The following is a 23086-nucleotide window of genomic DNA, read 5'->3' as shown; positions in this document are numbered from 1 at the left end:
TCTAATAAAAGTGGGTAACAGTTAGGTAAAACAAAATACAAAAGATAAAGAACTAAGAAATTAAAAACTGAAAAATTTACAACACATTTAAAACAAAATAACTACTAATTAACCAGAGCCTTTACATGAAAGTCACTGTGTTTTTCATAAACACTAACTAGAAACAACTTTAAACATTAAGGGTGAACGACAGATGGATGCCAGGATGACAGATTGGCCAGGTCTGTGTTCTCATAACAGTGTTATGATGTTTGAAGTGTGCCTCTAAAGTATTTTTACATGGCTCCCCTGCACTGGGACGGCATAGCTCAAGTTGTTTCTGCCCTAAATATAGCGCTGGCTTTTTCCTACAATGTCACATGTAATCTGATTCCATATGTTAAGTCACAGCTTGTCAGTTGCTGGCTGACCAGCTGGGTTCCTCTTACTCTGACACACATTGCCTGATGGAGTCTGTGGGAGCTCTGGGCAGCCCCACTGGGGCCAACTCCAATCTGCTGGACTTACCATCACCCTGCCTCTGGGACGAGGATGACGAGGCTCTGGGTCGTGAAGGAATCAGGCCTAAATCTTCTCCCGTACCGAGGCGACGAAGTTCAGCGTCCTCCGACGACTCCCAGCCTCCCCCTTCCAGCAGCCGGAGAGTGTCCTTTGCCGACACCTTTGGTTTGAATCTCGTCTCTGTGAAACAATTTGACGCCTGGGCTGTAACTGTACTGCCGGACCCTCTGGAGTGCCACTTGAATGAAGCGAAGGAGTACTTCATGGTTCCTCTCTTCGTTCTCCCACAGACCGGACTGGAGCTTGAAATGCTGGTTCTTGAGAAAAAGATAGAACTGGAGAATCTGGAGCTGCTTCCCGGGACCACGACCCTTCGAGGAGTCATCCGTGTGTTGAACCTGTGTTTCGATAAGATGGTCTATGTACGTATTTCTTTGGATTTGTGGAGAAGTCATTTCGATCTGTTGGCTGAATATGTTCCCGGATCGCACGATGGGGAGATGGATTGTTTCTCTTTCAAGCTCACGCTGGTACCTCCATTTGGAGAGGAGGGTGCGAGGGTTGACTTCTGTTTAAGATACGAAACGTCTTTGGGCACCTTTTGGGCCAACAATAATGGAAACAACTTTGCTATGTATTGTCGTGAAAAGACAAAGGAGAAACCTCAAAATGAGAGTGAAAACAGAAGAAAAAGCTGTCTGAGAGGATCAAGGTCAGAGGTCACATAAAATTAACACCTAATTTTTTACTTTTTCCTATATATATACAGTATATATTACATGTTTTTATATATATTACACTTAATTTGTTTTTGTGTAATAGTCACATAATTTTACTTTAGAAAACACTTATTTTAAAATAATCAACTATTTAAGTGAGTGACATTCTAATACATGTATTAAAAATATCAGCAAAATATTTTTTTTTTACATATTTTTTTTTCCAATTCTGAGTAGTCACAAATCATGTTTGTCATTTCTCAGCTCAAATGTCTCTGCTTTGACAACAAATAATATGGAATTTCCAGGTAAATTACCTTTTGAAAATTTCTTACAACTAGATTTAAAAATATAATTTTCTGATGTTTATATATAATAAATTTAATGTTTTTTCAGATATAAATCTAAATTCTGGACAGGCCACTGGCCCTGAACCCCAAAATACTAATGCTGAGGAGCTTCAAAAGGAAAGCAAAGAATTATTGGTGAGTTGCCATAAAAGAACAATCCGCCATAAAATAAATGTGTTGAATTAATTTCTGGTATAAAATATATCGAGAAAGAGGATGTGAAAACACTTAAATATATCTATTTTTGTTATGCAATTACTATATCTTTGTCACGAATCCAGTCCGTGGCCTTCCGTCCGATTGCCAACAGAGGTCGCCCTTTCCGATTACATTGACTCTCACACTACACAAACTGTTACATGTCACCCTGGACTACATTTCCCATGCTCCAGTGCACTAATCACAAGCTCACCTGAAACCAATCACACAAACTACATAAACTACACTCAAACCATTACAGACTGCCCAGTATTGTTAGCAGCATCGCTGTCTTCACGCAGCTACACTACGGAGCCTGTTTGTTGGCCATTGTTTATTTTCCTAGTCCTAGTCTCAGTCTAGTTTTGTGCCTTGCCTGTTTTCTCGTGGTCGGATCTCCCAGAGTCACGTCACGTCTCGGCTGATCTCCCAGAGTCACGTCACGTCACGGCTGATCGTCCCGAGTCACGTCACGGCTGATCGTCCCGAGTCACGTCACGGCTGATTGTCCCGAGTCACGTCACGGCTGATCGTCCCGAGTCACGTCACGGCTGATCGAAAGAAATAAGACTAACATTTTATGTGATAACGGAACAACAACTTTAAAAGAAAACTAAAGTGTTGTTTTCTGCTGAACTGAGATTAACAAATAGCAGCATCAAGTTGTGACTGAACATCCTCTGATAACATTTCAGCTCTTCTGGTGGCTGTTGCAGCCGAAAGGGGGGTTTGTTTAATATTTTCTTTTAGTTCATGTCTTTATTTTCCTTCTAAAAGTGTTTCACACGCAGACTCCATGCACTTTTTTACTTTTTTCCCATCAGTAAAGGGCTTGTTATGTTTTCCTAAGATCCACTGTATTCTTAGGGAACATTCATATGCTCGTTGTTGGACGGTAAGTGAATGAGGGACGACCCGAGTAGATCGCTCCTACTGGGCTTTGAGCTAATATATTTCCCGTGTCCTTACCTCGGACTGCTGCGGGTAAGTTTCTTCAAAGTGTCTACGTCTAGTTTCATAATGACGTTTAAAGTTTCCACTTTTGATAACCGCAACAGACTCCGAGCAAATGAGACAAACCGGCCTTGTGCATGTCGATGCAGGAAGAATAAATTAATCTCGGAAAACATGGTTTTCAGCGTCAACTTTTCTAACTTTTGAAAAGGACATTGTTTTTCAGTCACTGACAGTTACATCTGTCTGCGCGCTGTCTGTCTCGGCTCTCTTCACTCATTGACGTCTGAACGTAGCAACAGTGCGCATATGTTAACTGTCCGTGGCGCCGTAGGACCCAAACTGCTACTGAGCGGACCTTGATGTGCCTGGTATAAATTTGATTGCATTAGAAAATAACAGTTTCAACCAGTTTAAGTCAGTCAATCTTATATTCCACTAACTAATTTCTGTCATTTAACTTTTACAACAGGAGGAAATTAGCAGAAACCGTAGTCAAAGGAACAGACGAAAGGCAGCGCGGTTAGCAAAAGTCAAGGAGCACTTTGCTCGGAGAGAAGAGGAGAAGAAACATTGGACCAAGACAACAGAAAGTGAGGTCACAGCTGAAACCAGAGTGCAGGAACATGCATCAGTACCGGCGAAGGGATCATGCAGCCTTTCACAACAAACACCTCCTGGACTACCAACATGCAACCAAATATCACCCGCACCAGATGAGTGCCTCGAAGAAGATTCCACACGTACTGTCACATTCAAGCAGCAAGATCTAGAGCAACATGTGCAAGATGCCGTGATCCACTCTGAGACAAATCCATCCACAGCACAGACAGATTCATACCTGGATGAAACAGATGACCTCAGTGACCAACTAGTTTCATTCAATCCGCCTGTACTGGGACATCAACATGACTTGTCTACTGGCAAAGATGTTGAGAAAGCATGGGAGGACTTTGAGCAGGATGCTAAACAACGAATTAGGTGTAAAATGGATAAAGAGGAGAATACTAGTAAAGAGAAACCAGCACATAGAGAAAACGTGAGTTTAAATACTAACCACTCAGTGCCACAGTTATTTTCCCAGAACTATGCGTTTGGGACCATTATCGCTCCGCTTTATCATCAGGTTTTTAAAAATATCCAATCTGAGAGGACATTTAAGGAATTGAATGACGGGAGTCCAAGAGCAATCACGCCCCCTGAGAGCGATCAACCACCCATGAGACAAAACACAGAAATTGGGCTAGAGTCATGTGTATCTACAAAACAGACACAACATGATGGTGAATCAACAGAACAGAACCCAGCAAACACAAAGAAGGAAACTAAAAAATCTCTTTCTGATCCATATAGAAATAAAGATGTTCAGGGGGCAGTATCTTCTCATAGTTGTATCAAAGAGCACTCAACAGACCCTACAAATAACCAAAGCCAAACTAAAGTTGAGACTATATCTTTACAAACTAATGTAATTGGGAACAACCTGCCTCTGAATATAAGCAACCAGTTTCCCAAAGAAAGCCAAAATCCTAGGAATACTAGTTTTATGGTGCCACAAAATGCTTTTAATTCTTTCCCAACTCAAACCCAACAACAAATTACATCCATTTTGAACCCAAACCAAGTAGAATTACCCAAAAGTGTCATTTCAGAAAGATCTACTGAGATTTCAAATCTCTCCGCCATGCCTTTAGTGCAAACTGAGAATACTTACAATCTTCCCCAATCTTCAGAAGGCCCCAAAATGTTTCAGACCTCAAGCAATAGCTTCGATTCATCTGATGATCAGTCAGGTTCTGATTGCTCTGAGATGAGATTGAACAATGAAATATTTAATCTTCCAGAATCAGAGTGTTCTAAAGCTGTGGAGAGCTACCAAATAAATGAGAGTAACGAACAAATGACTGTGGCTTTTTCTTCACAGCCTCAGACCTTCAACATTACTGATGACACAAATGATTTTTATGGAGAATATGACAATACAACAATGATTGAAGAGATTGAAAATATACAAAATGGGAAATTAGTTAAAAAGTATGAAAAAGAATGTCATATTTTAGAGGACCTGGTTGAGGAAGAAAAGGGAAATCAAGCAATTCAGATAGAGAATCAGGAAGTAAACCAAGAACAGAAAGAAGAACAAGAAAGTGCAAAAGAAGAAGAAATAGGAGGAGGAATATGGAACATTGTGGATGAGTTAAAATACATAGATGATGAAGAGGACATTAATATGGGCACTGTGGAAATGGAGAACAAACAGAATCAGCAATCAGATTTTAATCAACAATCATATGCAGTTGTTCAACCATCAAATTCAGTAAATCAGCAATCATACAGAGTAAATGAAGAATCAGACTCCGTTAATCAGCAGTCAGATTCCGTGAATGAACAATCAAATTCAGAGAATCAACAGTCAGATTCAGTAAATCAACAATCAGATTCAGAGAATCAGCAATCAGATTTAGTGAATCAGAAATCATATGCAGTGACTCAAGCCTCAGATTCAGTGAATCAGCAATCAGATTCTGTAAATCAACAATCAGAGTCAGTGAATGAACAATCACATTCAGAGAATCAGCAGTCAGATTTAGAGAATCAGCAATCAGATTCTGTAAATCAACAATCAGATTCAGTGAATGAACAATCACATTCAGAGAATCAGCAGTCAGATTTAGAGAATCAGCAGTCAGATTCAGTAAATAAACAATCAGATTTAGTAAATCAACAATCAGATTCAGTGAATCAGCAGTCAGATCCAGAGAATCAGCAGTCAGATCCAGAGAATCAGCAGTCAGATCCAAAGAATCAGCAGTCAGATCCAGACAATCAGCAGTTAGATTCTGAGAATCCGCAGTTAGATTCTGAGAATCAGCAATCAGATTTAGTAAATCAGCAGTCAGATTCAGTAAATCGACAATCAGATTCAGTAAATCAACCATCAGATTCAGTGAATCAGCAGTCAGATTCAGTGAATCAGCAGTCAGATTTAGAGAATCAGCAGTCAGATTTAGAGAATCAGCAGTCAGAATCAATGAATGAACGATCAGATTTAGAGAATCAGCAGGAAGATTCAGTAAATCAACATTCAGACTCAGAGAATCAGCAGTCAGATCCAGAGAATCAGCAGTCAGATCCAGAGAATCAGAAGTCAGATTTAGAGAATCAGCAGGCAGATTTAGTAAATCAGCAGGCAAATTCAGTAAATCGACAATCAGATTCAGTAAATCGACAATCAGATTTAGAGAATCAGCAGTCGGATCCAGAGAATCAGCAGTCAGATCCAGAGAGTCAGCAGTCGGATCCAGAGAATCAGCAGTCAGATTCAGTGAATCAGCAGGCATATTCAGTTCATCTGCAAACTATAGAACAGCAACCAAAGCTGTTTATTATTAAAAGTAATTCTGAATCATTAAATCACAGTTCAATTGAGTTAGACATTGCAGAAGAGCACCAGTCCACAGAACAAAGCCGTAGTGGAGATGAGGACTCCAGCGGTGAGGAGGCAGCAGATAAGGAAACTGATACATTCTGGAATGAATCAACAAAAAGTGGTGGCGATGCACTCAGTGCAAGTATCCACGGTATGAGGAATGATTGGGACCATCTAGAATTCATTGACAAAGAATTGACTGTGTGCTGTGAAAGTGAAAAACTACAGAACAAGTGTAAACCCAATGATGAGAATATGCAGGAAAACATGGAATGCCAGTCAAAAGACTCTACAGATGCTGAGAAGGATGTTGAGGACAACACCTCCACAGAATCCCTGGTCGACGATGAGATGGAGCTGTACCTCACCTGCCTGAGGAATTCACAACAGTCAGTATTCAGAGACGGTTTGGCGAATGTAAACTATGGCAAAAGACCCTCGGTTAGCAGAGGGAGATCTATGTCATTAACCATGCCTTCAATATCCGAGTCAGTGGATGAGGACCAGCCAAACAGTTCCCTGGAGAAAGCATCAAATACTGAGGACATCACCGAGCTGGAAAGAGCTATACAGAGTCTTGTGGAGGGAAATGAACATGTCATTGGGTGTAATGTTTTGTGGTGGAAAGAATTTCTCTCTTACGATAACATGTCAAGAGTCGTTGGGTACAGTTTTCTGCTGATACTGTTTTTCGTGGTAGCATATTATTACGACTTTGCAGCATGTTTTGCCTTATATCTGCTTACGGTGTATTGGCTGTTCAAACAACCAGAGCAAGAACCAGTGAAAGGCTCTCGGAGAGGTGAAAGACAACTGTAGTAGTTTGTTTTCATTTTGAGATAATTGACCCATCTGCCTAGCAGAAAGTATGGAAACGCATCTGTACATTATGTTGTATACAGTGATGGATTACAGGCTTTTTATCTCACTATTTATATTTATAGCAAAGAATATTGGCCTTGTGATATGTATGAACACAATGTGGAGTTGCTATAATAGGAGCACTCTATATATTTGTTGCAATTATTTTACACTTTTTCCCGTAGAGGGCCATACGCGTTTATAATAAAGACACTTTATATTAGTTATTACTATTATAAAATGGTATTATATTATCTTAATAAAAAAATCTATGCTTGTTTTAATTCACTAAGTAGTATGGTCTCCTTACAAACAATTAAACCATATCATGCTTAGTTAATAAAAGTAACAAAATGTTGAAATTTGTAATAATTAAAAAGGATATATGAGCTAGTCTCTGTTTGATGTCTGTAGGTTTGTTCTGTCCAATAAACAGAGTATTTTCTTTTTGTAATTCAATATTATGCACCTGTTATTATTTCAAGTCCTCTTTATCTCATCTATTCTTGTTGGACATCATTCACAGAACTTGCTTTCTATGAACATAGAGATCGTGATAGAGGTCATTAGATGCAGTTAACAGAAATAAACCTGACCACAGATCTCCTCAAATAGACTCTTTTTTTCTATGAACAGTTCAATGCATCTTATTCTAACCTATCTGCTTATCCGACCAATAGCAGGCAAAACCTTTTTGGAAACATTTTTTTCCCCGCAATTGCTGATTCAATGTGGGGAAAAATTACACATTTCCTCTTTAAAATATTACCTATTTGTTTAGCATAGCTAGACGAGTGACTGTATATTCTGGTTTATATTGCCATTAAAAAGATTGTCTTTTGGCTTCAGTGAGCAGTCTGCAGAGACCTATTATGATATTATCACTCATTTGAAATAGCATGGATGATGACATTTCCAGCTTCAAGGGAAACAATGACACTGGGAGTATTTTTTGGCTGTTCTGTCCTCCGAAGGATGTTATGTTTTTGATGATGGTATGTTTTGCACTAACCTTGCATTATCAAGATTTTATACATTGTAGTCACTATGGTGATGCTGGCAAAATTGTTAGGCTTCATGGTTCAATGATGCCACTTCCTGTTGACATTTTGCATAGCCTCTGCAGTCTGCACCAACATGCCCTTGTGCAAAGATAAGTTGCTTACTAACGTCAGTATTAATTACATTTGCTAAATTGAAAACCTAACCAAATATGACCTGTGAGAGACTTTACATTTCAAACTTTACATTATTACAAAATAAATACGGCAATCTGTGTAGCATGTTGTAACGATGGTAAAAGGTTCATAACACTTTTAACCAGTCGCACTTAAAGTGACGCATCTTGTTCTCGCCAAACACAGCATTCAATGACAGAGCGCGTGGTTCTACTCACGAACAAGTATTAGAAAGACATGCCTTACTTGGGATAATATAACAGTAGGTTTGTGTGCTTTAAAAATATTAATTTTCGTAAGTAAAAAAGGCCCGTTAAGTAGGTCTATGCGTCTATGTTGAAAAATAAACTTTTTAATTTAAATAAATAAAAGAAAAACTTTTTTAATATTGTGGCATTTTTATTCACAACAACAACCACGATACTAATAATTATTTAACTTCTTATCAAATTAAAGATAATGCAGCGTAATTAAAATTCGTAATATAAACCTAATCAAGAGGCGTTTCTTGTTTCGCCTTCACTGATTGGCCGCTTCACTTCCGGCACGAGCGCCGGAGATGCGCAATCAGGTTGCTTGTTGTTGCCGTGCGTGCGTGCGTGCGAACGTACGTGCGTGCTGAGGGACGGAGCCGGTGCGCCGGTAGACTCAGCGCTGTACTATGGACCTGCGGAACAGCGCTGAGACAGATCCCGATTATTACTCCCCGTACCATCCCGGCTCCGTCCCAAAGGAGGTGCAGGCCAGAAAGCATGAGCAGGAGAAGCTGTCGGGAGTGGTGAAGAGCGTCCACCGGAAACTCCGCAAGAAATACATTGAAGGTATGCCATTGTGCTCCTTGGCCTAGCCTGGATTCATTTCTGTAGTCTGGCCTGATCAGAGATGCGTACGTTTATGAGCTGTTCCAATGCATCGATACAAATTGAGAGCAAACACGCTGTTATTTGTAATATTGACACGACATGTACAGATGTCATGCATGATTCGTTTTGGAAAGCAGTGAACTGTTAATGTCTGTCCCTGTGGGTGTCTTTAAGCCTGTTACCCAGACAGCATTATTTGGGGCAGATGATGCCCCAAAAGCGCTTATGATGTCTAAAAAAATACTGTACAGCTCGAGATTACAGCCTCGTCAGCAAGCCTGTCTAGCGCGATTCATTTGTTCCTGTTTTGCTCTTTATGGATCTAATGGCTTTGTTTGAAACGCTTAAAGCGCCTATTAATATCCATCCATCAATACTTTATTAGTCTGGCTCACTCTAATTGGTCTTTATTGAGAATTGTTTATCCATTAACTGCAGAATGTATCTTATGTAATGATTCAATACATACAGGATCCATTATAGTCAATTGTGTGATCAGATACTTTGTGGTTGAAGGTTGCAAATGTAACATGCAATTATCAATGACAAAATGTGTCTATTTAACAAGACAAGTTACTGTACAAACGGATAAATTAAGAAAAATGAGACAAAAACAAAAGCAAATTGTGCGTGACAATAGGTCAGGCTAGTTTTAAGTGGCGTAAATGTGGATTTTTTTTTGTTGCCTAATCTTTATTACAACAGCTGACCTTTCGTTAGTGTGTTCCCTTTAAAGCCTAGCATTAAAGATGTAATATTTTTGGTCTTGGTTTGTATTTAGAAGCCAAAAATAACAAAACGCTGTGTTTTACGTTTGTTTAAGTGTTCAGTTCTATACTTGGCTTGAGGTAAACATTGTGTAACAGAGCATTTCTATTAAATTTTTCTTCCAGCAGCATTTTAAATCCCACACACAGCAATCTATTCTCTAAACCCCGTGATGGGTTAATAAGGAAGGCGTGATCTAGTCTATTTGGTTTGTGAAGCTGTATTCATGTGTATATCAGCACCACAGCCTCTTCTCTTCTTGCCTTATTCTCTGTAAATCTGATAAGCCCAGTTTTTTCCACTCGGTCATGGGACAGCTCACTTTTTTTTGTCAGTCTTGCCTCTAAAGGAGTCCTTTAGGGTAGACGTCTAAGGATTTTTTGCGGTTGCCTACTGGTGTCACTGGCGTGATCAGCAAATTTTAGAACTGTTTGTGAATCAGCACAAATACATTGATGATACGGTAGTTTTGAGCTTGGAGATTTCAGTTTTGTTAAGGAAAACGGACAGTCTTCTGCAAGTTGTTGGAGACACGGACGCCTACAGCGTTAAGGGAATTATGCACATGAGCTTCAGAAAGTATGTTACATTTCTCACTCTTTAGGGATCAACACAGCAGTAAGAATGGCTCAAGAGTTGCTGTGTTGAAACTCCACTTTGTTTGTTGATCATGTGTTTTTTATTTGTATGCTCTGATTTTCTATAACGTTTCGACCTTTGCTGTTGCAAGTTCTGCTCATTCTGCAAAACGTGTCGCTGAGGTTATCTACAGTACCTAACAAGTTTTCAATTTTCATTTTGGAGGCAACAGCTATGATCAAATTATTGCATTACAGCAATTTGCATAAAGTATAGCTTTCATGGACTTGCATTAAAGTGGTTTTAATAACGTTTTATGATTAATCCAGGTAAAACCTTTATTAAAAAAATGTAATGAAAGTCATGTTGTTTGAATAGCACTTACATATGGGATTACTTTTGTGTCAATAAAAATGAACGCAAACTTTAAAAAAACGAACAAAAATATACAATGAGAAAGAAAAAAACACTTTGATAATGAAAAGAATAAACTGAATTGCAAGAATGTGACATGATTTTCAAATAAACTGCAATTTTTCTTAACAATTTTCTAAGTTTGTTTTTGCAAATAGTAGTTTCGATTTCGCTGCTAGGTTTTTCATTTGCACTTTCCAAGTTTTCGTTCGCCTTTCTGGCACAAATCTCACGTGTAGGCGGGACTCGTGGCCACTTTACGCTGATTGGCTAGTGAGTTTTTGATTGATAGCTCCCTGACAAGGAAGTCGATACTGAACAAAACAAATTCATAAGGTGACACAATTAGAGGCCTTTATAATATTTTATTAATTTAGTCTGCCTCTTGCAAACAACAATTTCATTATGTATTTACACACCTACATAAAACAGGTTAAAGAAAAGCAGAAGAGAGATTTCTTAAAATATAAACAAACATTTAAAGATAGAAATTATACATAAAATGCCACCACGATTATAATCTATGAATTATAAATATGAACTGGAAGCATAACACTTTATTGTATATCTCCTCAAAACTCACTAGGCATCTCGTTTTCCTGATATCATTGTAATTATAAATTATAGACTGTCTGCTGTCTTGACGGCCTCTAAACCCACGAATAGTTGCATGTGAATATGGCTATCTATCCTGTCTTTACTCGACGTTGGCTTGTTGTTATGGCGTCATAGAGCCTGGAAGCGTGTCCCACTTTTAAGTGCATGAAAGTTGGCAACCCTGCTAATATACTAACAAAACAAGAAAGTAATTTAAGTACAAACACTAAAACAATACAATACAGAAAACCGCAAGCAGATTGCTCTCTAATCCGCTCCACTGTCTTCAGTATCAACTTCCTGGTCAGGGAGCTGTCAATCCAAATCTCACTAACCAATGAGAGTAAAGTGGCCATAAATCCCGCCCAGACGTGAGATTTGTGCCAGAAAGGTGAATGAAAACTTGAGAAGCGTAAACGAAAACTCGAAAAGCGCAAATGAAAAATCTAGCAACGAATTCAAAACTATTATTTGCAAAAACGAAACTTAGAAAATTGTTACGAAAAATAGCAGTTTATTTGAAAATCATGTCACATTCATGCAATTGAGTTTATTGTTTTCATTATCAAAGTGTTTTTTTTCTTTCTCATTGTATATTTTTGTTCATTTTTATTGACACAAAAGTAATCCCATACTTACACATTGTCTCAAAGTAGGTTTACAGAAAAACTTGATTTGCAACCAAATGACCTTTGACTCCTGAATAAACATATTCATGCACACCAACGTGGTTAACAATCTGAACCACTGGCCACAACAGAGCCAGCAGTTAATATCCATGTTATTAAGTCTTTATGACGTAGTTCATTAAATGCTGTATGAAGTAATTAATCTTCACAGGTGACTCATTTTTTTTGTCTCATTGGCTGCAGTGGGAGATTTCGAGAAAATATGGCGTGAGCACTGTGAAGACGAGAAGACCCTTAGCGAGTATGCCACGGCCATGAGGAGCCTCGCCGACAACCACTGGGCGAGCAAATGCGAGGGAGAGGGACGCATCGAGTGGTGCCGAAGGTATAACTTAGAGGTTGTCTGCACAAGTGTTTTTTATCAATTGAAAATGGAGTTTTCGTTTTCAAAACGCTCTTCGTCCACACTAGCGTTTTCAAGTGTTTCCCAAACGCTGCACATCCACCCTGAAACGTCTGAAAACGCTTAAGTACTGCGCATGAGTAAAACCTAAGACACGTCAGCATTCTGTCATTTCTGTCAGGGGTTTATTTACTTTCTGCCTTATGTCGCGGCAATCTGGAGCAAAGACAGTTTTTTTAAATGGACGGACAATGAGGTAACTTAGAGATTTTGCTGCAGGTAACACAAGACTGTAAAGCTGCAAAAGCAAAGTGGAACTTAACTCGCGCTCCGCTGCCAAACAATAATTGCGAGTAATTAAATATTCCGTCTACTAAAATGCGATCTAAAGTATGCATGAACTGACATTAATGCTATCAAACAGGAGAGCAGCCGAAACAACTGCGTTACATGACGAAGAAATGTGTTGTCGTTTTTAAACCCTGCCGTTTCCCTCATCCACAGCCACACTACAATGCAAAAACGGCGTTTTCAAATGTATGCACTTTCGAGTGCGTTTTTCGTAAAGCTCTGTTTTCGTTGACAAAAACGCCGTCTCAGTGTGGACTCGAGGCCAAAACGGAGAGAAAACGATGCGTTTTCAAACTAAATTAGTATTAGTGTGGACAGGGTATAACTGATAATAGTCTGGCGCTAGCAACCCTGAGGTCTTGCCCATACTAATACACAAGTATAGCTTGAGTGCAATATCAGTGACTTTGGATAAAAGAGTATGCGCTGTCTTTTCACAGTGTTTGTCAGGAGTACTTTCAGAATGGAGGGATGCGGCGAGCGCTGGAGAAGGATGAGAAGTCCGCTAGACACGCGGCCGCTGGAAATAACACATCTGTGAACAATCTACCACAATTCTCTTCTCCAAGGTGCTCTAGCATGACTTTGTTTATCCATGTATAATTATTGCTGATCTTCAAACTTTTTGTATTTTGGTTGTGGGAGTGGCTTGGGCACATTTGACTAGTTTACTGACTATATAGTGTTAATTTGTATCTTTAGTATACAGTATATTTAATAAAAGTATGTTTTTGTTAACAGCTCATCATTCCAGCTTGGTAGGATACGACTGTTGGATGTGGGAAGCTGTTTTAACCCTTTTCTGAAGTTTGACGAGTTTCTTACCGTCGGTATCGATATTGTGCCAGCTGTAGAGGTTTGTTTTTTTAGTTAGATGATGCTGTAGATGTTAACCAGGGTAGTTACTACATTTAGATTGAAGAAATACAATTACAGCCTATTTAAGCAAGTACCGACTTCAGGTCAGGTCTCTCTCCTTCCCCATTACTTAATGTCTTTAATTTTGACTGAACAATATTAAAATGAGCAAAAAAAACAAAAAAAAACAATAAGTAGTAAATGTTTTGGTGGCTAAATAATGGACATCAAGGGACACAACAGTATAACCCATTGCAGTAAGACATTATGCTAATCTAAGGTCCATTGTTTTGTCAAATGTATTGTTAAATATATTTTTCCCATCACTACAGAGCGTCTACAAATGCGACTTTCTCAACCTGCAGCTGCAACAGCCTTTGCAGCTGGCCAGCGACGCCCTGGACACCTTCCTGCATCAGCTGCGCGGCCCCATCGAAGCTCTGCCCGCCCAGCTTTTTCACGTGGTGGTCTTCTCCCTGCTTCTGTCCTACTTCCCTTCGCCCTACCAGCGCTGGCTCTGCTGCAAGAAAGCACATGAACTTTTGACCCTGAATGGCCTCCTGCTCATCATCACCCCCGACTCTTCCCACCAGGGCCGCCACGCCCTCATGATGCGCAGCTGGCGAGTCGCAGTCGAGTCGCTGGGCTTCAAGCGCTACAAGTACGTCAAATTCTCCCACATGCACCTCATCGCTTTCCGCAAGGTCTCGGCCACCACCAGCAGCGACCTGGTCAGTCGCAACTACCCCGAGATGCTCTACATCCCACAGGACTTTCACACTGTCAACGAGGATGGGTTCACGGATGCGTACGAACCCCCGCGCTCCGACTTCGAGGAAGACCAATTGGCATGCAGCTTTGCGGAATTACCAGACACGCCGTACGATTCGGACTCGGGCGAGAGCCAGAGCAGCTCGGCACCTTTCCATGAGCTGGAAGACCCCATTTTGCTGCAGAGCTGAACTTGTTTACTGCCCCTCATAACATTTAAAACCCTACTGTCGCTGCCAAATTGTTCCGCTGCTGTGCTCCACCCCTTTCGAAGCAGCAAATAAGTTTGCACAGAGTGAATGAGGACGTGTTGATTTTTAAGAGCGTGCGAGAGATCTTGAACAGAAGGGCATCAATTGGCAAAGGTTTTACAAAACGGTTTTCAAACAGAAACAGCTGCGTGATCTCAGGTTGAAGAAAACTGGGCTGTTGTCATGTCACGACTGTCCACTGGATAAGAATTGTCAAAGCATTTTGATTAGCGTGAGTCATGTCATCGTTGGTGTCAAAACACGCTTTCTTTTGGCTGACGTGACGGGTTGCATTGAGGCTCACTTCATTTTTTTAATGGTTTGATTCTGAGCAAGTTTCAACTGGACATTTCAGAGAGAGGCTTCATCCGAAAGTTTTCGACAATTGCCTTCATTAGTGATATTTGTAGCATTTTAAGAACTTAGGTACGTCGTGTTGGTTTGGTAATGTGACATTGTAACTGTGAATGTGGATTTATCGCTTGGTTCCTACATCGCAAAGTAGTCGTAGCTTTTGAGAACAAACAATCTTGAAGGTGCTCAGATTGCATGCGTGCTTTTCATTTACTTCGTGGCAATATGTTTCGAATTTTGTGATCAAAAGACGTGAACACTTAGCTGTGAGTGACGAATTGCCTTCGTTTTCATTTTATCCGCTATTATAACCGATGACTGTAGAGTAGACTCCTATAAAGTTACTTGTCAGTAGTATGGTTCGATATCTCTGCATTTGACCAAAATGTGACTTTATTGAGTAGAAGAATTGTTTACTCTTTAAACCTAAGTCTTTCTTCCTTCGTTTATGATGTAACTGGTTAGGGTATATCTCATTGATTTATTCAATACGTAATTTAAGCTTTCAATTCCAAAATATAGCATTTCAAGGGACTGAGGTTGAAAAGTATCCCAACAAATAGTTAGTTGGTTGGATTTTCACAGATACAATCAAGTGTTGTTATTTATTTATCACCGTAAATTTTATTCTCCTACGTACGGCGCTGCAGAACTTACAGCTTTTAATTCACTCTAGGTTCTTAAAAACACTATATGAACTGTCCAAGCACATAATTTGCACATGTTCAGTGCAACACCTTATAGGGTTAGCAAGATATTGATACTTGACATCAGCAGAAGCACTTCATTAGAAAAGCAATACATTATCAATTATAAATGATCAGAAAATCTCCAATATCACAATAAACTGGCAGTTTCATTGAGGCACTGTTTTGTATTCAAGTGGATGCTGGTAAACCTGAATGACAGAAGATACTGTGATGGTTTCTTAAATCTAAAAACGTGTGTGAAGTGTCCTACATTTGGATTGTGTTGAAGTATCTATGTGAGTTTTGGTGTTAAGCACTTTAAAGGTGTTTTAGGGGTGCCAAAAACATGTCTGGAGTGATTTGATAGAATCGATGGAAATCATGAGATTTCAAGATGTATCAAGGTGCCTTCAAAGCCAAATTGTATTTTTGCCTTTGTGATGGTAAAGACTGATTTTCTACTGATTGTCATGTCATAGTAAAGTAATCTTTCTCCCAAACGCACAGTTCAATACTCTCAGCAAATTAACCAGCTCTCGGCTAAATGACTAAATACTGCCCTATAAAGATTACATTAGCAATAGCATTTTATGGCTCTCTATTTATAAAAAGATGTTTTAAAAACACACCAAAAAAAATAAAAGCTTTGTATTGTACTGTTTACTTGGTGATTTGTTCAAACATTCAACATATCAAACATTTTTGTCTTCCTCTGGTTCTTATCCACTGTTTGCATGATTGATTTTCTCTATCAGTGTTATGATGTTGACTCCCACAGCATAGGGCCATTTGTGAGAATTGTCATTCATTTTTATAAATAAAGGTTTGTTGCCTTTGCTTTGCTGGTTTCTTGCCTTTTTTTTCCAAATCAAGTTGCATATGCTCACATGCAAGTCAAGTTAGAGAATGGATTTTATATATTTATGAATTTGTGATGTAAGATAATAATGCATTATAGATTTAAGATTTTGCAACAGTATAACTATAGTAGGGTCTTAGGACCAGTCTGGGAAATTAAATAAAACATGATTTTATACTAATATTTTACCATTTATTTATAAGCATAAACAGAAATCAGACAACTCGGGTTTCACATATTTCCCACCTCTGCACTTTGCATGTGACGGACATCAACCCCGACCTCAGGAAGACGCATCACTGACGTCACGCAAGATGGTTTCCAGCAAAGAGCGCGGAACCACCTAATGTGGAAACGTAAAAACACACTTTAAATATTTTTACAAGTCAAAACGATAGCAAACAAAAGTCTTCTTTGTTTTTACTTTTCTCTACTTTATTATAACTTATTTGTTTTATTAATACGTTTAGATAAAACATATCGTTTTGAACTCATTGAGGTCGGAGGACATTTGAACTGTGATTGTCTTGAACGCGGCAGTAATGTTTAGCAGGTCCCAATTTTGCTTTAATAAAACTTTCAACTAAAAATAGTTATTCTAGAATGAATGTGAGAATTCGTTTCAAAGAGCATGCTGTGTATTATATCGAACTAAGGAAATATTTTTGTGTTTATTTTATACAAATCTTTCGGTGGCTTTTCAGCCTTAACAGATTTTTTTTCACAGATTTTTATGTGGTCTGGTCTTAGAACATTGGACATCACACCACTGTAGATTTATAAACAAAATAACTATATAAAACATCAATCCAATAGATTTTTCCTTCCATAAATGTACGTGATTTAAATTAAAGATTTTCTTTTCCGCCTGTTTAGCTGTCGGGACTCTAAACGCTCCGTTTGTCCTTTACGGCCTTCCGTAGCAGCAGATCAATGAGGAAACATGGTGGATAACGAAGAAAGTTAAAGCTATGGTTTGGGAAAATTGTGCTCTGTTTTTCCTCTCTTCTGTTGATTTCATCATAAACGACTGCAATCGATAACTAAAATGTCTACTGGGATATTTTTAATCTCGGTTTAGTCCACGTTACACTAAAAATAAATAACACAGTTGTCAACTTTCTGAAGCCGGTAAACATCTGATCTAAACCCAGACTGACAGCGCAACAAAACTCGGTTGTCTGCTATTTTTGTTAATTATTTTACACGATTCGGAGGATTAACGAATACACAACCAGTTTCATCGAATTTATATAACATGACCTTGAATAACTCGATTCATAACAGGTGGATCTAGCCAACTATTTATTCATCTAAATCAGATTTTTGCTCTAAAATGTCGTCTCGAGAAATGATTCAGTTTAATGCTTTATATCAAAGCCACAACACAACTACGTACCTCAGTGCGCTCAACGGCTATGTACATTTCTTTTATTGTGACGCATGACGCACGTCATATACGTTCAGCACCTTGACTGACTGCTATTGTTGGAGTTTTACCTTTGTAACGATGTTTAGGTTGCTCAGATATTGCTTGAGTCACTTGCTTTACTCTGCCATGACCTGGCTGGATGAGGCCAACAGAGGGGTCAACATGTGGTCCTCCATCCGTTACCTTGGATACCTGTCCAGCCTGAACTCACTGGTTGCGATTTGCTTGGGACTTTATGTACAATGGGAGAAGACAGGTGAAAATATTATCCTGGTCATATTTATTTTAGGCCTCTTCGTTCTTGGGATTGCCAGTATTCTCCACTACTATTTTGGTAAGGAGAGATTCAGCATCTTTCTGTTGCATCTGTGGTTTGGGTTCCTGCTGGGTTTGTTGTGCTTCCTCAATATCCCGTCCAAAGAGGTGGATGTGAAGGAGCAGGTGGCAAACTACATGTTGGTAGTCAGCGTGGTGATAAGAATCCTATGGGCATTGGTTGAAAGAATGTGCGGTTACACTCGACATCAACCTGCGCTTCTCAGATCAAGAGAGACTTTGGAGCTCACAGGCTTTGTTGTGGCCAGTCTTACTTTGGTTGGACACAAATTCATAAGCCTCGTAGTTCTGACGCTCTCTTTAGCTGCTCTTATCGTGGACTTGCGGATGAAATCCTTCCTGGCACTTCTGAACCTAAGCTGCTTTTCTGCGGTCTCGGCATTCTTCTTCCAGGAGGCTTTAGGGGTGTCCACCAACCCCTTCGCGCTGACCTGCTTCATCAGCCGACTGGTCTGCGACCCGTTTCTGGACTTCTACTTCAGTGGTCTTTCGGTCACCGAGCGCTGGTCGCCGCTGCTGGTGAGAAGAGGCCTGTGGAGGCACCTGTCGCTTCTTCCGATGGTTGTCGTGGAGGTGAGCTTTCTGGTCGTGGCTTCTATGAAGATGAACGATATGGATCGGTGGTACCTGTTGATCCCAGGTCTCTCAGCTTCAGCTGTTTTTTGGATCATCTGTCATCTGGTTTTTCTGGTCACACTGTGGGGGTTCCACAGTAAATTGAGTGACTGTCAGAGACTGTGCATGGCACACATGTCAGAGGCCGGAGAGTTAGACAGGGTGATGGCGTCGAAGGGCATGCGGCACTTTTGCCTCATATCAAAACGTCTGGTGTCGTTCAGCCTGGTGTCAACCATTATACTTGGAGCACTGGCTTGGCAGGTAAGGTTTGTGGATTGAAGAATTCACTTTTATGGTGGTTCATGGAGCACATATAGAAGTGGCCAAAAGGGATGTCTGGGAACATATAGTATTTGTACAATATTTTCTTCTGGGTACAACATTTTATAAATGGACGAAACACTAAACTTTAAACTACCGATTGGATGAAATTATTCAGCAAAAAGCCAAACTGAAGTGTATCAGGGAATATGGGTTATATTTAAATATATATACAAATGTACTCGCAGGAAATAAAGCATGCGTTGACTAGAGCTTTATTAGTTATTCATATTTGTTGATCCTCTGTTATGGCAATATTTTGTAGTCAATCTCCTATCTTTATACTATATCTTTCACATGTGTTGTGTTGAATGTTTTGCCAATCACGCCCATGCAACATGCATATATAACATTTTTAATGCATCTTTAATACAATATTTAATATTATTTATCGAGTATTTTAATTTTTTTCATAAGTTGGACATCACTTTTGGGCACTACTGTATTTGGGGAAAAGTGTGTGACGTTACATAATATGTAAACTACATAATGTACTACATCAATAAATTAAATTAAAAAAACATCAAGAATTTTTTTACACCAAATGATACTAGACCTAAACCAAATGTTTTGCTGTATTTCTTTAAATTCATTTAATTTAAGGTCTTGTGAATTGATATTATTGATAATGTACATGGTGAAACTTTACAAATACTTTTGGGGCCACCGTAGGTAATTTTCTTTGATTTTTTTAAGTCTTAATATTGTTTTTTTTCCCTACAGCCTTCAAGCAGTCTGTTTATTGCCTTGTTTTTGCTGGTGTTACCACTCGAGTCGCTTGCCCACGGCCTCTTTCATGAGCTGGGAAACAGCCTGGGAGGAACGTGTGTGGGCTACGGTGTGGTCATTCCTACCAACTATTGCAGGTATTGAAAATAAACACAGCACGTGTTATTTTTCATCGACTACATTTAGATTCATGCACATAAGAGACATTCTTTTACGGAGCAGTATGTAAATTTGATGAGCCAGCACCATGCTGTAGCAGTGAACCAAACTGTATTGGCACAGTCGATATAACTGGTATCAAACCTGCAAACCCACTCAGATCTGTTACACTTCAAATGATTTCTTTTAACCCTTACGTTCCCCCTCAGCCCAGATGGGCAGCCCACCCTGCTGCCCCCGGCGCATGTGCAAGAGCTTAACACGCGCTCGACAGGAATGCTCAACAACGTGCAACGCTTCTTCTCGCATCACATGATTGAGGCGTACGGCTGTGACTACTCCACCAGTGGCTTGAGTCTGGAAGCCCTGCAGGCCAAGCTCCGCATATTCATGGAGGCCCACACGACCGACGGGCCACGGCATGACACCTACGTGCTCTTTTATAGTGGCCACACCCATCGCAGTGGAGAGTGGGCTCTGGCAGGTAAGACAAGTGGAACTGTGAAAGTTACATACAGTGTGTGGATGACATCATAAAGCCTCACTTTCATTTTATCCAATCAGGTGGAGACGTTTTACGTCTAGATGAGATCGTGCAGCTCTGGAGGGAAAAAAACACTGGCTTTTGCTCCCGCCTCATCATTATTCTCGACACTGAGGACTCTTTGCCTTGGGTGAAGGAGGTGAAGAGGATCGAAGGGCTTTACGTAGCAGTCCAAGGGGCTGTGCTGTCCAATCCCACAGACCTGGAACTCCGGGATGCACCTCAGCTCGGCGACTTCATCTCCCAATGGGTCGATTTTAACTGTAACCCCGACAGCATCGTCCGGTGGTCCGAGCGCAGCCGGACCATCCAAGCTGTATATGGCGTCTCCAGACACTGGAGTGACTACAAGCTCCACCTCCCCACCGAAAGTGATGTCACCAGGCACTGGAAGATTTACTTCCCACGGTTGACTTACCCTGTAGTTCAGTTAGCTCATTGGTGTGGTGTGCTGAATCTCTTTTGGGTTTGCGGTTACTGCGTCCGAGTGCTCAGAAGGATCAAACTGACATGGTTCCCTCCTGCGGTGCTAGATACAGGACAAGGTTTCAAGCTGGTCAAATCATAGAGCAGCACTTTGACTGTGCTGTGGTGATGTTGTAAGCAGCTGCCGGTCACAGCAGAGGTTGTGACTCTGGACACGGCTAGGTGACTGTCACCTACGGCAGATTTCTTGTGTAGACCAGCCAAGCGATATATAAAAATCTCAGGTATGAGAACACTCCAGGTGTGTTTACGATGGTAAGAATAGGTGAAAGTTGGACTACTTACTAATACAAGCGTGTCTATTTGCTCTCTAAGCAAATTCATCACTTTAGAAAGCAAGGGTGAGTCTCTAAACCAGGAAAAAACATGAAATCTATTCTTACATTTTTTTTTGCGTTGTGAAATTATTTTTATGATAATTAAAGTGATAGTTCACCCAAAATGAAAATTTTGTCATCGTTTACTCAATCGCTTTCTTTCTTCTGCAGAACACAAAAGAAGATATTTTGAAGAATGTTGTTTCCGAACAACGGCGGTATCCTATTGACTTCTATTGTGTGGACACAAAACCAATGCAAGTCAATGGGTACTGCCGTTTTTCGGTTACCAACATTCTTTAAAATATCTTCTTTTGTGCTCTGCAGAAGAAAGAAAGTCATAAAGGTTTGAAATGACATGAGGGCGAGTAAATGATGACCGAATTTTCATTTTTGGGTGAACTATCACTTTAAGCACAGCCTATTTATTTCCGTTATATGGTACGTAAAATGTGTTGCATCATTAAAATGAGAAAAGATCATTTAAATTGTAAAATATTTTATTTCTTGACCTTCTTTTATTCTGATTTAAATAGAAAGGTATTGTATCACAGACTCAGTAAAAACTGTAATACTCATGTTTTCCAGGTGTAAAATTTGAGAATAACAATTGAGAATAATGGGAAAAAAACACTCTGGATACATTCCGGTACTTAATAATATACTGTTATAATATAATATAACAATGCAAAAAATATTTTATTTATGCAATTTTTTTCTTTTGGGTTATTGGGTGGTGACATAGATATTCAAATACAATAAGTTACTGATGGGTCTTATAGCTTTGCGTCCACAATCAACTGTTACAGCTTTAACCTGCTTATTTTTCAGTCCTTCTATCATTTAACACTTATTAGCATCATCTGTTAATGATCTGTTCTTGTTAGCTTTATCAACTTTAAATAATAAACGAACCAGCTTTGCATCATTTGTAGTGTGCCTCCTCTTAACTGTAGCCTACTTCACAAAACCTGGCCTTATATTTCTGTACAAGCATTTCACACTAACTCGCCACACATTCTCATCTGTTAATTGGAGAACTATATTTTTATTGTTTATTTTGTTTGTTTATAAAGGACAAGATTTTCTACCGCCCTTAGAAACTGTGATAAATTACACTACTTTGTGCTTAATTTCAGTTGAATTTTGCCAAACACTGTTGAATATCACCTTGCAAAGCAAGCAAGAATTATATTTGAGTAATTCTAATAACATTCTGTGTTGCTAAATGGTAATGGTGGAGATTTGTTTAAGAAAGCCAGCATAGCTAATGTTTATACTGTTGGATGTGTTTTATGAAGTGCCTTGTGTAAAGTTAGTCGTCACCAAAAGATGCAGGGATTTACTCCTAGTCAAATATGCAATATTTATTAACTGATCCTAGATTGTCCTAAAACAGGAATTAACCAATTTTTGATGATTTCTTGATTGTTTGTGTGTGTGAAATCAACCATAATCAGAATGAGTTTGATGATAATAATAAAACAACTTGTTTTTTTACTGCCAGTTTCTGTATGGAATTGTTTTTGTTTACAGAAAATATAATAAATACCTGTTCTTGTTTCAT

General features: G+C 39.4%; 3 protein-coding genes across 3 annotated transcripts; all 3 read left to right on the top strand.

Moving 5' to 3' along the window:
* The first annotated feature begins 111 nt into the window (after positions 1 to 111).
* Positions 112 to 7565, top strand: ppp1r3ab (protein phosphatase 1, regulatory subunit 3Ab). The gene is made up of 4 exons (XM_057330365.1): positions 112 to 1213; positions 1485 to 1528; positions 1617 to 1705; positions 3195 to 7565. The coding sequence occupies exons 1-4, from the start codon at positions 447 to 449 to the stop codon at positions 6969 to 6971; spliced, it is 4677 nt and encodes a 1558-aa protein (XP_057186348.1). The 5' UTR covers positions 112 to 446; the 3' UTR covers positions 6972 to 7565.
* A 1202-nt stretch (positions 7566 to 8767) lies between these two features.
* bmt2 (base methyltransferase of 25S rRNA 2 homolog) lies at positions 8768 to 16555 on the top strand. The gene is made up of 5 exons (XM_057329545.1): positions 8768 to 9012; positions 12285 to 12426; positions 13236 to 13364; positions 13537 to 13651; positions 13986 to 16555. Exons 1-5 carry the CDS (start codon positions 8853 to 8855, stop codon positions 14613 to 14615), a joined length of 1176 nt encoding a protein of 391 aa, XP_057185528.1. The 5' UTR covers positions 8768 to 8852; the 3' UTR covers positions 14616 to 16555.
* A 336-nt stretch (positions 16556 to 16891) lies between these two features.
* On the top strand, positions 16892 to 23083 carry tmem168b (transmembrane protein 168b). The gene is made up of 4 exons (XM_057329543.1): positions 16892 to 19224; positions 20008 to 20150; positions 20382 to 20656; positions 20737 to 23083. Exons 1-4 carry the CDS (start codon positions 18088 to 18090, stop codon positions 21282 to 21284), a joined length of 2103 nt encoding a protein of 700 aa, XP_057185526.1. The 5' UTR covers positions 16892 to 18087; the 3' UTR covers positions 21285 to 23083.
* Positions 23084 to 23086: the final 3 nt, after the last annotated feature.

The sequence above is a fragment of the Triplophysa rosa genome, linkage group LG3 (assembly GCF_024868665.1).
Source record: "Triplophysa rosa linkage group LG3, Trosa_1v2, whole genome shotgun sequence".
NCBI classification, from domain to species: Eukaryota; Metazoa; Chordata; class Actinopteri; order Cypriniformes; family Nemacheilidae; genus Triplophysa; species Triplophysa rosa.
This window is presented reverse-complemented; position numbering and strand designations above follow the sequence as displayed.

Coding starts and splice junctions, on each gene's coding strand:
- bmt2 (XM_057329545.1), top strand. CDS start 8,853: ATGGACCTGCGGAACAGCGCTGAGACAGATCCCGATTATTACTCCCCG. Junction 12,427..13,235: donor CGCATCGAGTGGTGCCGAAG/GTATAACTTAGA, acceptor GTCTTTTCACAG/TGTTTGTCAGGAGTACTTTC. Junction 13,365..13,536: donor CCACAATTCTCTTCTCCAAG/GTGCTCTAGCAT, acceptor TTTTGTTAACAG/CTCATCATTCCAGCTTGGTA.
- tmem168b (XM_057329543.1), top strand. CDS start 18,088: ATGTTTAGGTTGCTCAGATATTGCTTGAGTCACTTGCTTTACTCTGCC. Junction 19,225..20,007: donor TTGGAGCACTGGCTTGGCAG/GTAAGGTTTGTG, acceptor TTTTCCCTACAG/CCTTCAAGCAGTCTGTTTAT. Junction 20,151..20,381: donor ATTCCTACCAACTATTGCAG/GTATTGAAAATA, acceptor GTTCCCCCTCAG/CCCAGATGGGCAGCCCACCC.
- ppp1r3ab (XM_057330365.1), top strand. CDS start 447: ATGGAGTCTGTGGGAGCTCTGGGCAGCCCCACTGGGGCCAACTCCAAT. Junction 1,214..1,484: donor AGCTGTCTGAGAGGATCAAG/GTCAGAGGTCAC, acceptor GTCATTTCTCAG/CTCAAATGTCTCTGCTTTGA. Junction 1,529..1,616: donor AAATAATATGGAATTTCCAG/GTAAATTACCTT, acceptor ATGTTTTTTCAG/ATATAAATCTAAATTCTGGA.